Raw genomic sequence first — 14,834 nt, 5'->3', positions numbered from 1 at the left:
CTATCCCTGGAAGCGTTCAAAAAAAGGGTAGGCATAGCACTTGGGGACATGGTTTAGTCTAGTCTACCCTTAATTGGTTTAGTATGGACTTTGTAATATTACGTTAATGGTTGGACTGGATGATCTTAAAGGTCTTTTCCAACCTAAACGATTCTATGATTCTATGACTGTAACTCTTTGGACACGGCCATCCAGCCAACTCCTTATCCATCTAACAGTCCATCCATCAAATCCATCTCTCTCCAATTTAGAAGCAAGAATGTTGTGGGGGACCATATCAAAGGCCTTACAGAAGCCCAGGCAGATGATATCACTTGCTCTTCCCTTGTCCACCAAAACAGTCACTCCATTGTAGAAGGCCACCAGATCAGTCAGGCATTATTTGCCTTAGGTGAAGCCATGTTGGCTTTATCTAATGACCTTCCTGTTTTCCAGGAGGATCTGTTTACTGGGCACTGAGGTGAGGCTGAAAGGTCTGTAGTTCCCAGGGTCCTCCTTATTACCCTTTTTAATAATGGGTGTGATGTTTCCCTTTTCTCCAGTCACTGGGGACTTCATCCGACTGCCATAACTTTTCAAAAATGTGAATGGAGAGCGGCTTAGCAACTATGCCAATTCCCTCAGGACTCTAGGATTCATCTCTTCAGGTCCCATGGACTTGTGTATGTCTAGGTTCCTCAGGTGGTCTGGAACCTGAACTTTTCTTACAGTGGGAGGGACTTCATTCCTCCAGTCCCTGCCTTGAGGTTCAGGGACTTAAGACGTGAGAAGAGTGATTGCCAGTGAAAACTTGGCAAAAAAAGTCACTGAGCACCTCAGGCTTATTGATTGTCACCAGTTCTCCTGTCTTATTTATCATGTGTGTGTGTATACACACACATTTTCTTGAATCTTCCTTTTCTGTCCAATGTACTTGTAGAAGCAATTCTTATTCTTCCTCACATTCCTTGCCAAATTCCCCTCCAACTGTGCCTCAGCTTTCCTGATCCCATCCCTACACATCCAGGCAGTATCCCTATGTTCTTCCCAGATTACATATCACTGGTTCCACTGCCTGTGCACTTCCTTTTTACACTTTAGTTTGACCAGGGTGTCTTTACTCAGCCATGCTTGTCTCCTGCCTTCCTTGCTTGATTTCTTACACACAGGAATCAAAAGCTCTGGTGCTCTAAGAAAGGTGTTCTTAAATAGCTGCCAGCTCTGTTCTGCTCCTTTATCCCTGAGGGCAGTTTCCCAGGGAGTCCCATCCACAAATTCCTTGAACAACTGAAAGCTTGCTCTCCTAAAATTCAGGGTCCTGACTCTACTCTGTTTTTCAAAGACATATCTGTACAAATCAATCCTTGTTTTGTGTTTTTTTTTTTAAAAAAAAAAGACAGAGAGAAACCCTGCTGACTCTCCTTCCTTGACTGATCTCTTCTGAACAGTGACAGCAATTAGATCATAGCTTTCTAGCTGCACAGTGACTTCCAACTCCTCCTGTTTGTTACCCATGCTATGTGCACTGGTATAGAGGCACTGCACTTGGGCTGTTGACTGTGTCACCTTTTTGGAGAAACAAGCCCCAGTTCCTTCGAGGTATTCAGGTGTTTCCCTGTTAGTTCCTAACACATCAGCCACCCCTGGCTCTTGTCTGTTGCTCAAAACTCCATCCCCTTCTCCCACAAAGTCTAATTTAAAGCTCTCCTTATAGGTCTGGCCAGCATATTGGTGAAGACATTCTTGTCCCACTTGGTCAGGCGAATGCCATCAGCTCCAGCTTCTCAAAGGTAGACCCATGATCACAGAAACCAAAACCTTTAGTACAGCCCCCGCTACACAGCCAGGCTTTCACCTGTTTGTGTCCTCCATCCTGGACCCCTTCCTCTGACTGGGAGGATTAGGAGAATACCACCTGTGCTCCCAATCCTTTTAACACTAATCCAAGGGACATACAGTCTCTTTTGATGGTTCCAAGTTGCCTCTTTACAGTATTGTTAGACCCTACATGGAACAGTAGGGGTTGATGATGATCTGTAGCGTTCACCAGGCTTGGCAGCGTCTCCACGATGTCATGAATACAAGCTCCTGGTAGGCAGCAAACTTCTCTAAAGAAACTGTCTGGACAGCAAATGAGTGCTTCAGTGCCTCTCAGTAAGGAATCTCCAGTTACTAATACTTTACATGCTTTTATGGTGGCACTGGTTCTAATGCAAGTGGGTGGTTGCATCAACTTCGCATGGCTGGCTTTTCCTGGATCATGTCAGTTACTCAATGTGCTCTTCATTCTCCAGCCCCAGAGGATCATGTCTGTTATGAAGGGGCATGTCAGGGGACAGGGGAAGGTTCTTCCTTCTGCCCTGACCAGAGATAAAGACCCAGTCTCCTTCATGTTGTAAGTCACTTGTGTCAGTCCGCTTGAGTTTCAATTCAGGCTTACCTTCCCCTTGCACAGCCCTCCTTCATTGCACAAATGTTCCTTCATTTTGCTGAGCACACTGAAAGAATCTGTGAAACATTTTAGGAGGCAGCATTCACTTTCTAGGAAGGGTATATCTTCTAGTTTCTTACTACTCAAGTTTCTTCAAGTATCTGAACTCCTTGTAGCCTACTGCACTTACCCATTTCTCACCAGCCTCACAGATAAGATAGAATCATAGAATCGTTTAGGTTGGAAAAGGCCTTTAAGATCATCCAGTCCAACCATTAACCTACACTACCAAGTCCACACTAAACCAATCAAGGGTAGACTAGACTAAACCATGTCCCCAAGTGCTACGCCTACCCGTGTTTTGAACACTTCCAGGGATGGTGACTCCACCACCTCTCTGGGCAGCCTGTTCCAATTCTTGACCACCCTTTCCGTGAAGAAATTTTTCCTACTATCCAATCTAAACCTCCCCTGGCGCAGCTTGAGCCCATTTCCTTTCGTCCTATCGCTAACTACTTGGGAGAAGAGCCCAACACCCACCTCACTACAACCTCCTTTCAGGTAGTTGTAGAGAGCGATAAGGTCTCCCCTCAGCCTCCTCTTCTCTAGGCTAAACAACCCCAGTTCCCTCAGCCGCTCCTCATATGACCTGTGCTCCAGACCCTTCACCAGCTTCGTTGCCCTTCTCTGGACACGCTCCAGCACCTCAATGTCTTTCTTGTATTGAGGGGCCCAAAACTGGACACAGTATTCCAGGTGCGGCCTCACCAGCGCCAAGTACAGGGGGACAATCACCTCCCTGCTCCTGCTGGCCACACTATACCTGATACAAGCCAGGATGCTGTTGGCCTTCTTGGCCACCTGGGCACACTGCTGGCTCATGTTCAGCCGGCTGTCTACCAACACCCCCAGGTCCTTTTCAGCCAGGCAGCTTTCCAGCCACTGTTCCCCAAGCCTGTAGCATTGCATGGGGTTGTTGTGACCCAGGTGTAGGACCCGGCACTTGGCCTTGTTAAACCTCATACAGTTGGCCTCGGCCCATCAATCCAGCCTGTCCAGGTCCCTCTGCAGGGCCATCCTACCCTCAAGCAGAGATCAACACTCCCGCCCAACTTGGTGTCATCTGCAAACTTACTGAGGGTGCACTCAATCCCCTCATCCAGATCGTCGATAAAGATATTAAACAAGGCTGGCCCCAAAACGGAGCCCTGGGGAACACCGCTCGTGACCGGCTGCCAACTGGACTTAACTCCATTCACCACTACTCTCTGGGCTCGGCCACCCAACCAGTTTTTTACCCAGCGAAGAATACGCCCATCCAAGCCCTGAGCTGCCAGCTTCCCAAGGAGAATGCTATGGGAGATGGTGTCAAAGGCTTTGCTAAAGTCCAGGTAGATGACATCCACAGCCTTTATGACATCCACAGCCACAGATTATTTGGAGCACTGAATTTCTCCCTTTTACCAGCTGGAGTTCCTGGAATGGCTGAGAGCTTATTCAGCTACAGCACCAAACCAAAGAGTCCCAGGCATATACTTTCTTTAACTTGCCTTACTGACTAGACTAAGCAATCACTGCTCAGTCTTCTGTACATTCTTCATGCTCCTTGAACTGACTCTGAAAGATCCCTCCACACCTCACAGTGGCGTTTCCACAGCTCTGTATCATATCAGAAGAAGAAGAGGCAGGGGAGCATGATGTCAGCTAGCTATGCTTACTTATGAAACAGCTTTCTGTAAAGCCTCCAAGACAAACCCATAAATCAGATCAGTCATTCCTTGTACTGCCACATTCTGGAACATCACTCGTGCTGTCCTAGCAAAACTTTTTAAATTCTAGCAAGCACAAGCAAGACAAGTGTCAGTAAATCTGTCACACGAAAGATGCAAAAATGACTCAAGAACCATAATCAACTTGAAGATTAAACCATTACAGACAGTTTACAGTGTAAAGGTAGCAGCTAACTCTACTTTATGTTAGCATTTAATTTTCGCTGTTTCAGTTTTAATTTGCTAGTATGTTTATATTAATCATATATTACCTTGAGCTGCGGTGAGAGTATCTCCTTTTCTCTCATTGATTCCATAACATCTGGAAACGTTCCACGGTACTGCAGATAAGCCGTGAAACTAGGATCTATGTGGTCTGACATTTGTAACTCCTGCTTTAGTTTAGCTGCCAAATTTGAGCTGGTATCTGAAGAAAGAGACAGCCCCCCGCCCCCACAAGTGTTATAAAGATGAAAAGAACTTGACACCAGCATAACTGCTTGCAAAATAACCATGATTTCTTCTGCTAGTATGAATGCAGGGCGAGATATCAACTAACTTAAGCAAGTAAAAAGGTTGCAAGTTGCCTTTAGCACCAGAGAAAGTGTTTTAGTTAAGTCAGGACTCACTAAAACCCCATGCCTCCTTTTCAGTATGTAAAGATGAAAAGGTAAAAGCAGACTTCCACTAGCGCAAATACACAACTCTTTCTAAACGAAGAACCACCTGACAAAGGCATAGCTTTCAAATAAAAGATCGACAGTAAAAGGAAATGGAAGAAAGAAAACATTATAATATTTTTATACTGAAGTTGACAAAAGGTGAAAGGAATCTACAAAGTTAAACTTACTGCTGCCATATCCATCGCTCATTGCATCTATGACAGATGCTCTTGATCTTACATCATCTTGTAAATCAGAAGAGGTTAAAGTTAGATTATCAGCTTCTCTCATCTGCTTGGAAATAATTTTTCACATTAATTTAGTTTTCTGAATCCAGCTGTAGAGTTTTCTGCATTTATAACAACTTTGTTACTAATGCAGATTTTAGCAAATGCCAGCTCGATCATAGTGTTAGAGATGGCAAATACCACAATGAATGCAATGTCTGTGGTCTTTTGGAACCCATTCCATCTAATTTTTTTCCCCCTCTCAATAGTCTTAAGAAACAGAGATGTATTTATGATTAATTGCCCCTCAACAGCAAGGCACAAAAATATACAACCAGAAATCAAATATCTGAAGTACAGACTTTATCTTCCTGTGAAATGATACAGACACAAATATATAAAATATTTCCATTAAAAAGAAAAACCTCTGTTCTCCAATTTTGAAACAGTCTCTTCTAACACTCAATGACAGATACTCATAAGTGGAGAACTGGTTTTGCTGCCATGGTAGCAAAAAAGTTTTTCAGGTTTTAGCTCAATTACTTGCCCATGAAGTATTATCACAAATTTATCCATTACTTCCATGCAGCGTCACTGCAAAACTACCAGGATTTGAAGAGTCCTCTCAACAAATCTGAGAGCACAAGATCAATACCCATATTTTGACTAACACCACATCAGCAGCGTATAGATCTGCAGGACACAAAGCCTGCTGTAAGCAGCTTATTGATCAATTTTAGGTTTTAGAAGAGTGTTTTCAATTATTAGAAGCAGCAGTAAACACTGTTTTGATACAGGCCAGAATTTGCTCCACTGTCTGACAGCAAGAGGAACTAACAATCATATGTCCAGAACATTAACATTACTGGGCCTACCCCTCTCAGTGTGTAAGTTTCTACTGCTTGGAGCCAATGGCTCAACAATGATCCAAGAGGGACAGAGCTGAGCAGTCTTGTTTAATTAGAATCAAATCAGACATGAAATATCACTTACCGAAATCTTCTCCGTATCTTGGTCATCATCAACAGAGTAGGTACTTTCAGAGAAAGCTGGAGATTTTCTATCTACTCCCACTGCTGCTTCCTCACTGCCATTTTCATACAGGTTTGAATATCCCAGGAATACAGAATGATCTTCTTGCATGGATGACCTGGTCTGCATAATTTCAAAATCTGTGCTTTCAACTTCCGAAAAGGGTGTCAGATGAAGCACTGGTTGAAGTTCCCTTGTATCTTGCTTTCTCACAATCTCAGGCGAGCCCCATGAAGCCATACCTGCAATGAAATTCTGGAAGTCTTTCGAAGTGTCTTTGCCTATGTTCAAATTGTGTTCTGGGGAATCAGGAGTCTGATGAATTTCCAACATTTGCTGGCAAATCTTTTTCAAATTTTGCTCCTCTTCTGAGCTGTTGATCACAGCCAATTCCTGAGCCAAGATATCTTCCTGTGATTGCTTAATCTGAGTTTTTGGATTTATGTTGCGAGTCGTCAAGTTAAACGTAACTTCATCTTTTTCCTACAATGAAATAACACGTATTAATTGTTTAATGGGATTTAAATATGATTTTACAAACTGAAAAACATGCATTTAAAAATATCTCCTCAAATTTAATAGTCGTATCTTTTATTATTCTCAGGTTTTATGTAAAAATGGTCCAGCAGTTTAGTACATTTTATATGCCAGCCAACCAGGCTTTTTAACAAGCGTATCATCAATAAGAGAAAAAAAAAAAAAATCTGTCCAATTCTGCAGAGCTGACTTTTGTATCAATCAGGAAAAAAGGGTATTCTTTGTAGCTGTGTAGATAATCTTCCTACTTTCAAATAAATACAAATCAAAACCTGATGCTTTCCTAAGTGGACAAATCTCCTGAACTATCTTAAGGCCTAATTCCTGACCCAGTGCACCAGGAAAAAATGGTTAAGAATTCTACAGGCAGTTCCTATGCCTGCCATTTCAGTGCAGAAGAAACTGTCGACCATCTACTACTAGTCACTGGAGGGAACAGCAACAAGGATTCACATGTCCCATCATGTGAGACACACAGCAGCCATACACACCAACACACTATATCCTAAATTTTGGTAAGGCCATACTTGCACCTTTTAGCATCCTGTTCCCACAGGGGTTCTCTACCTATTTTTTTTTTTTTTTTTTTTAATTTTTCCAAGCATCAAACAACAAACTTAGGTCTCTGCTGATCAGCAACACTGCAGACCATTTCTCAAACTTTGACTCCATCAAAACAGGCACACTAGGTCAGACCAAAGTCTTTCTAATGAACCACCATCTCTGACAGAGGCCAACAGGGAAACACAGCTAGCAGACACAATAGGTGTCCATCTTCCTCAGTTCTTATGATTCTTGCACATAACTGGCCGAGAGCTTGGGTATCAGAACAGCCACAGAACCTTTCCAGCATCTTTCCCATAGTGTGAGGGCATGGTCACTGACCAGGCCAAGGCTAGACTTCTACCTTCAAACTGCAGAGACATCTGAATAATGTCAATACCGTGCCATAGAGTATGTAGATACATCCCTGCTACAAGGGCTCTCATTTAGTCAGCATTGCTATAAAGAGCTTTCTTCCCTTCCCAAGGCCTCTTGAAGTTATTTTTCTTTTTCTATGACCTTAATGCTCTTTTCAACAAGCAGGTGTGTCAGACACCATGGGAAGTCTGCTGTTGCAGAGCCACTGCTCCAGCAAGTCCCATTGCTTGCTCCACAAGTCAAGTCAAACCTTCCTGTCTTTCAGCCTCTAAACCTGTTACTCACTTCACCTGTAGGCTGACATCCAAATGGAACATCTCTGAAACGCATCATGAAAATACCTTTACCCTCATTCTTATAACCTCAGGGATCCAGTGCAGTAGGACTTGCCATCACCAAGTGATTAAGGAACCCTAAGGCTAGTGCCCAACTTGCTGTAATTCCAGGGCTTACTGATGTCATTAATATAGAAACTCCTAATGGAAAAGTAGGCACAGGTGTGCTCACAGCAAAGGCTGTGCCTCTTCTGTGGCAAGAAGGAAGACTCCAGAACATATATTGAGCATGCCAAGCTGCAGTTTCTCTTCTAATGCCTCCACAGCTTATGCAGAAGGTCTAACTGCCTTGCTCCCTCCACACTTTTCATCTTCAGTGCCCCAAGCACTGAATCCTCTCAAAGCCCCCTTCCAAGGTGGCCCACCCACTGCTTTAAGAGGGGTCTGTTTTCTCTTCTTGCTGCCTTCTCCCCCTGCCCCCTTCTCTCCTCTCTTCAAATCAGGAATTTTTGGATCCCTGGTTCTGTGGTTCCCTCTCTGTTTTACTGTCATCATCCCAAGGAAGGTTTAACAGGACTAGAACACTCTTTCTGCAAAGGAACACTGCCAGACAGCAGAGCTTTGCCCTGTTCTTGCAACGTGGTACCTCCCCAAGCATGCCTGCCCAGCTCCCTGCTCTCCAAGTTCTACACATCCCAGGCCGCATACGCAGTCAACATCTTTCTGTTTGACAGTTCTTGGTTGATTTTTCCTTCATTTTGAGACAAAATTATGCTTTTGACCTCTTAGATACTGTGGCTAAGAGTCTAAATGATGCACTGTTTGAAAAGATACTTCTTTTAGTTTATTTTAAACCTTCCACCATGCAAATTTCATTTCATCCTCCATACCTCTTACATTGTAAGATACAGTGAATAATTGTTCTCTCTCCCATTTTAGACCGTCACCTTAATCCTTTTGTGCTACTCATCCATCTTAGCTGATGAGTCCTAGCCTGTTTTAAGTCTAGTGCTAGCTGCAAGTACTTTACCCTTTTAGATGCTCCTCCAGCTTTCATTTTAATACATTTCCTAATTTTCACATTGTTCCCATTTTTGAACCCAAGAATAACCATAGGGGGTTTCTTTGCTCCAGAGGGGGTCTCTTAGAAATGCTGCATTTGTTTGTGTTATGTTCACTATTACACAAAGGCTCTCCAGTATTAACAATTTGAACCAACTCTCACTCACTATTCAGGGTTAAGTAAAGAGCTGCTTAATCTCATGTGGGTTTTTCATCTTGGTACTCCAAGCAGCAGTCACTTCTTTTCCTCTGAAGATGTCCTGTATAATGGCATTTAGCTAATCCATACCACAACAGAAGTACACAAATACTGTTATTTTTCCCCTTTGCCAGCTCTCAGGCTCATGGTCACTATCTTGCTCAGATACTTGATACTCTAAACCAAACACTGTACTTTTCCTTATACTGGCATGAGCTAGATCCATAGGAGAAGGTCTATTGTAATGAATGCTTGAAGACACAGTAGTTTACTTTGATTCAATATATTCTCCAACTTTGATGATCCTCCTCCCTCAGCCTACTTTAAAACTTTTAGCATTTTAGCACTTAAACATGGAAATACATATACTGACATATATACATGAACTTAAACATTTCAGAATCTAAGGTTCTATTTGAAAAGTGATTTTCAAATAATTTAACTGCCCCCAGAATTCCAGCATACCTTTATATCCTTCAAAATTTTACCAGTTCTCTCTTCACTGAATCCTAACTCCTTTTTTGCTGAACCTAATTCAGAATTAAGTTCTTCTTTATGAGATGCCACCTTCACAATTAAATTCTTTTCATTCTGTGAAGTGTTTGTAGCCTTTAACTCTCCCTGCATTGTGTTCAAAGGAAAAATATTTTTTACGTGAGCTATTTCCATATTCATATAGATTGTGTATTTTCCAGACATTCTCAAATTGTATCTACAATAATTATGATTTTGAAGTTGTGCATGCACCTCACACTGCATATGTATTTTACATGAAAAACAACATAAATAATGCAGTTGGCTGGAACTCACACAGCATATTCTGGTAATATAAGCTTTTAACAAATAATCATTACTAAGCTGAGATCAAGCAGCTGTACTCTTTATTCTGGACAAGAGAAAGACAGTGTTGCTGCATGTGATTTCCACCAGAAAGCTGAAAACTGACCTTCATGAGTTACTGCTACTACTAAGTGGCTATTACAACCTGAAAGAGACCTATAGAGACAGATAAAAAATACAGACAGTAAATCTGGTACATAGCGTATTTGGTTATGGCAGTTATTTATGTTCTTTAAACAGAGAGCTAACAATCGCTATCTGTATAAGCAAAATGGTCCAGTAGATCACTACGCTGGAAGTCAGGTGGCTAAGCTCTGATGCTGCCTGTATACACACATTCAGTGGTCTGATGTACGTCATTCTGCATAGGTCATTCAATACTATTCCCACCTGATTCCTTTTTCTGGGGGATTTCTGAAACAGACCCTGAATGTACAGTATCACCTAGGCAAATGACACTGATCCGAACTAGAACTCCTAAGCAAATATAAATACAAACACCATTATCAATCACGTTTTGCATAGCTACAGTTGTCATTTCTGCTTAAAAAATAAACATAAGTGATTTTACACGGTAATTATCCTAACATTTCTTTAAATAAGGAGAGATGGCATTCAAGTAAAATTTAAGTAAGATACATCCTAAATACATCAGTGTAGCTCAAAGATAATAGACGAAAGCTTAATGAAAGCCCATTGTTATTACCGAGTATGTTTTAAAACAAAGAACTGCATCCTGTTGTGATGGCTGGGCTACAAAGCAAAATGGCAAAGTAATACAAAACATTCTGTAACATCAAGGTAACTCTGCAAGTAGGTTTCTACCATTAGTGATACCAATATTAAAGCTCAGTTATTTTGCCTAACTTGGAAATCCAATAATTCTACTTCATGCTAAAAAGCCATCTTCCCTTCCCACTACAAAGGGGCAAGTAGTACAGTATAAGTCAATCACCCTGAATTTTTATACCCATATCATACTGCCGGTCCAGACCCGCAAAATCCACATAAACCTGACACCTAATTTTTTTACTTTCCTATGCACTCAGAAACTCTTTTCATATTAAGTCCTCTTACTAACACTTATCACATCTGTAAGCCAGCCTTAAAAAACAGTAAGTTGGTATATGACAGACAACTACAGTCTCTGAAAAACAGGTCATCTGGGTCCTACTGCTTTCCAAAATTGAGTAATTTAATAAAAGTTCAGATTAGGTTATCTGGAGCAAATGGTTCTAGAAAAGATTGAAGGTAAATACGAGAAAGAGTCACAGTAAATAAAGATTTCTAAAAAAATATGATACATGACAAAGTATTTTCAAGTAGTTCTCCAAGACAGCCGCTAAGCATGGCAAACATTGTCCTAGTAGCTTGGGGTGGGTTGACCTTGGCTGGCTGCCAGATGCCCACCCAGCTGCTCTCTTGCTCCCTCCTCAGCAGATCACAGGGAGGAAATAAGATGGAAAGAGCTTGTAGGTGGAGATAAAGACAGGGTTATCACCTACTAACTACTCTCACAGGCAAAACAGACTTGACTTGGGGAAAATTTATTTTATTTATTGCCACTAAAAATAGAGTTGGATGGCAAGAAACAGATATTGAAACAGCACCCACCCCTCTTTTTCCCCAGGCTCAATTTCACTCCTTCATTCCAAACTCCTCTACCTCCTCCCCTGCAGTGTGGATATCTGCTCCAGCATGGGCTCTTCCATGGGATGTATCTCACACTTCTCCCCCCTGCTCCCCCCCAACTCCTCACCAGCTGTGCAGTGTTTTGCCCTTTCTTAAATATGTTTTCTCAGTGATGCCATGCACATGGCTGACAGGCTTGGCTGTGTCCTGTGGTGGAACCAGCTGTGCCCAGCATGAAGCAGCCCCAGCCTGTCTTCACAGAGGCCCCCCTGCAGCTCCCCTAATGCCAACACCTTGCCACCTACACCCTATACATACCTTAGGATCCATGCCCAAAACCATATCCAGCTCAGAAAAACTGACTGGATTAGTTTTCCATGCATCCTTGCCCTGTTCTTAGACCTTCCAGGCACCTACATCTAGCCACTACAGGAGAAACTACACAAAGATAAACAGACCCTTCAACTGACTCACCACAGCCATTTTTATGCCACAGTATTCACCTTCACCCTTTCTTACAGCACTGAAAAGGATAAACTATAGGACTGTATCTGACACACAAAATTTTTTTTTATTTTTAAAAATCAAATAATACTTTTAAGAAACAAATCACATACCAGTTTATCAGTAGGGGAAGCCAGTACTGAAAATGACTGATCAACATTTGCTTCCAGTTCTTTCAATTCCTCCATTCCTTTTTTAAGGGTTTTGCCTTTTTTTTCTTTCCAGCAGAACGGCTTGAGAAGGTTAGTCTCTTCATGATCACGTTGCTCCTTTGGCTTGTACGACTCCAACTGCGAAGTAAGTTCACCTCTTGCCAGTCGTAAGGCTTCAAGCTCTTCCACATATGCCTCAATTTGATCTTTCAGTTTTGCAGTGCTGCCTTGCAGTTCATTGATTTCTCTCTGATAAGCTACTTCTTTCTGATTCAGTGCTTGCACCTGGAAATCAAGTCTAGAAACTTCTAACTGAAGACTACAAACATCGTGAGCCTGACCCGCATCTTTCTTTTCCAACAGGGTTTGAAGCTCTACTGCCTTTTTTGTTAAGTACTGCAACTTGCTTGTATCAGCTTCTCTTTGATTTGCCATTGCCTTCATTTGCAGATCTTTCTCTAGAATATGTGCTTCCCTTTCTCTCACAGTATCTTCAAGTTCTTGAATGCAAGAAGTAGTCATCCTTGCTTCAACCTCTCTCTGAGAAAAATGTGTTCGGAAAAGGCTGTACTCTTCCTGAAGCGCATCATACTGTTTTCTCAGAGAGGTCAGCTCTGCAATGTGCTGCTCTGATGACTCTCGTAATTTTTGGCATTTTTTCTCCAAAATTTCCACTTCCATTTTGAACTGCGATTCCTTCTCTTCCAGTTGCTGCTGCAGACCTTCTCTAGCAGTTGAGACAAGCTCTAGTTCCTCCTGAAGTTCTCTCACTTTGGAGAGTAGCAATGCGTTTCTTCTGTTTGGATCAGTATCACTCTGACAATCTACCAGTCCCTTCAACTCATTCTGAAGGTTTTCCACTGGCTTTCCCAATGCAAGTTGATAGAGATCATCTTGGTTGTCACTAACTTCATGACATACCGGTCCAAATTCTGCCAGCTCTTTTTGAAGCTTCTCAATTACTCCATGGAGTTGCTCTACCTCTTCATCTTTGTCCTTACGCAGCCTTTCCTGGTCGCCGCGAAGGTGCTCAACAAGTGATCTTAGTTCCTCAATTTCAGATTTTTGGTCTTCCACAACCTGAGCAAAAGGATAAGGTCTGAATAGTACTGTACGTAGGCAGAGTTACTATTGCACATAGAGTTTAAATTATGTTTTTCTTCTGAATCACGCAGGTGTTAAATCACACATTTAACAGCAGGAAGAATTGCACACTTCAGCTGCTAGCTACTCAGAATACTCACTACTTTCCTAAGGGAATTATCAAATAGATTTCAATTACAATAAGATTCTGTACCCCTTGCTTCCCTCAAAAATCAAGCAATGAACTTATAGTAAGTACTCTTACTTTATTCTCCAAAGTATTCTCTAGCTCGTGCTGAAGCCTCTTCATCTGTTCATTCAAGTGATCGATTTCTTGATTCTTTTCTTTAAGTAGTGCTTGTGGGAATGGCAAAGCTGAGGAATCACTAATACCCAGGTTCTGATTTTGCTTCACATGAAGTTTTGTTAGATCCTCCTGGTCAGAAAAACCAGCAATCTCATTAGAAAGCACTTACATTCTCTCCCAACCTAATGGCAGAACAAAACATTCTCCTCCTTACTATAATGTCAAAGAACTCAAGAACACAACTACAGCTAATTTGGTACCACTGGATTAGACTGCCACAACTTTTCTCAACTTTCAAGGGTAAGAGACAAACACTCTAGTTGCCAGACTGACAACCAACCAGTTTGCCAACTTGTAACATTTGCTGTGGCTGTAGAGGTCAGGAATGCACACAAAATTGTGTAGTGTTTGCTAAATGACTACACTGTAGTTCATAATCTGTCAGGGCTAGAAAAAAGCTAAGCTTTTTATTTAAATCAAATGACTGTAGAAGATAATGCCATAAGCATGAATCTAGAGTACTGGGGGCTTTTTGTTCTACAATAACCAGCATTAGCCTTGTAACAGTAATGCAGTATTGCCTTGACAAGAGAAACAAACTAAGTATCCGTTTATAACATCACAAAATTAAGACCTTCATTCTGCAAGAAGACCTTATTGCAGCCTTTCAGTACTTAAAGGGGGCCTATAGGAAGGATGGGGACAATCTTTTTAGCAAGGCCTGTTGTGACAGGACAATGAGTAATGGTTTTAAACTAAAGAAGAATAGATTTACACTGGATATGAGGAAGAAAGTTTTTACAATAAGGGTGGTGAAGCACTGGAACAGGTTGCCCAGAGAGGTAGTTGGAGGCCCCATCCCTAGAAATGTTCAAGGTCAGGCTGGATGGGGCTCTGAGCAACCTGATCTAGTTAAAGCTGTCCCTGCTCACTGCAGGGGGGTTGGGCTAGATGATCTCTAAAGGTCCCTTCCAACCCAAAGCATTCTATGATTCTAAGACCACAACACTCAAGAAAGGAGGTCTCTGAAGTTTTAGCTGGTACACACTAAAGCTAAGGAAACCTACCTTCAAGTGTGCGTTCTCTAACTGCAACTGGCTGATGCTGGAAGTGCTAAGTTTTTTTTGCACCTCTAACTGCAAGTTCAGCTGCAATATCTCCTCATTTTTACTGCTCAAGTTATCTTTATATTGTTCTAGTTGGTCTAACAAGCTTGCAATCT

General features: G+C 41.9%; 1 protein-coding gene across 1 annotated transcript in view; it reads right to left on the bottom strand.

Moving 5' to 3' along the window:
- Positions 1 to 14,834, bottom strand: part of PCNT (pericentrin) — a 105,653-nt gene that overhangs the window by 28,535 nt on the left and 62,284 nt on the right. The window contains exons 33-38 of the mRNA XM_075711194.1: positions 14,680 to 14,832; positions 13,571 to 13,741; positions 12,184 to 13,302; positions 6,062 to 6,583; positions 5,030 to 5,135; positions 4,452 to 4,606 (exon numbers count right to left, since the gene is read on the bottom strand). Of these exons, the coding sequence (XP_075567309.1) occupies positions 4,452 to 4,606; positions 5,030 to 5,135; positions 6,062 to 6,583; positions 12,184 to 13,302; positions 13,571 to 13,741; positions 14,680 to 14,832 (2,226 nt within the window). The remainder of the gene's footprint in view (positions 1 to 4,451; positions 4,607 to 5,029; positions 5,136 to 6,061; positions 6,584 to 12,183; positions 13,303 to 13,570; positions 13,742 to 14,679; positions 14,833 to 14,834) is intronic.

Source organism: Pelecanus crispus, chromosome 5, assembly GCF_030463565.1.
Source record: "Pelecanus crispus isolate bPelCri1 chromosome 5, bPelCri1.pri, whole genome shotgun sequence".
Classification (NCBI taxonomy): Eukaryota; Metazoa; Chordata; class Aves; order Pelecaniformes; family Pelecanidae; genus Pelecanus; species Pelecanus crispus.
The sequence above is the reverse complement of the archived record's forward strand: the minus strand, read 5'-3'. Positions and strand labels throughout refer to the sequence as shown.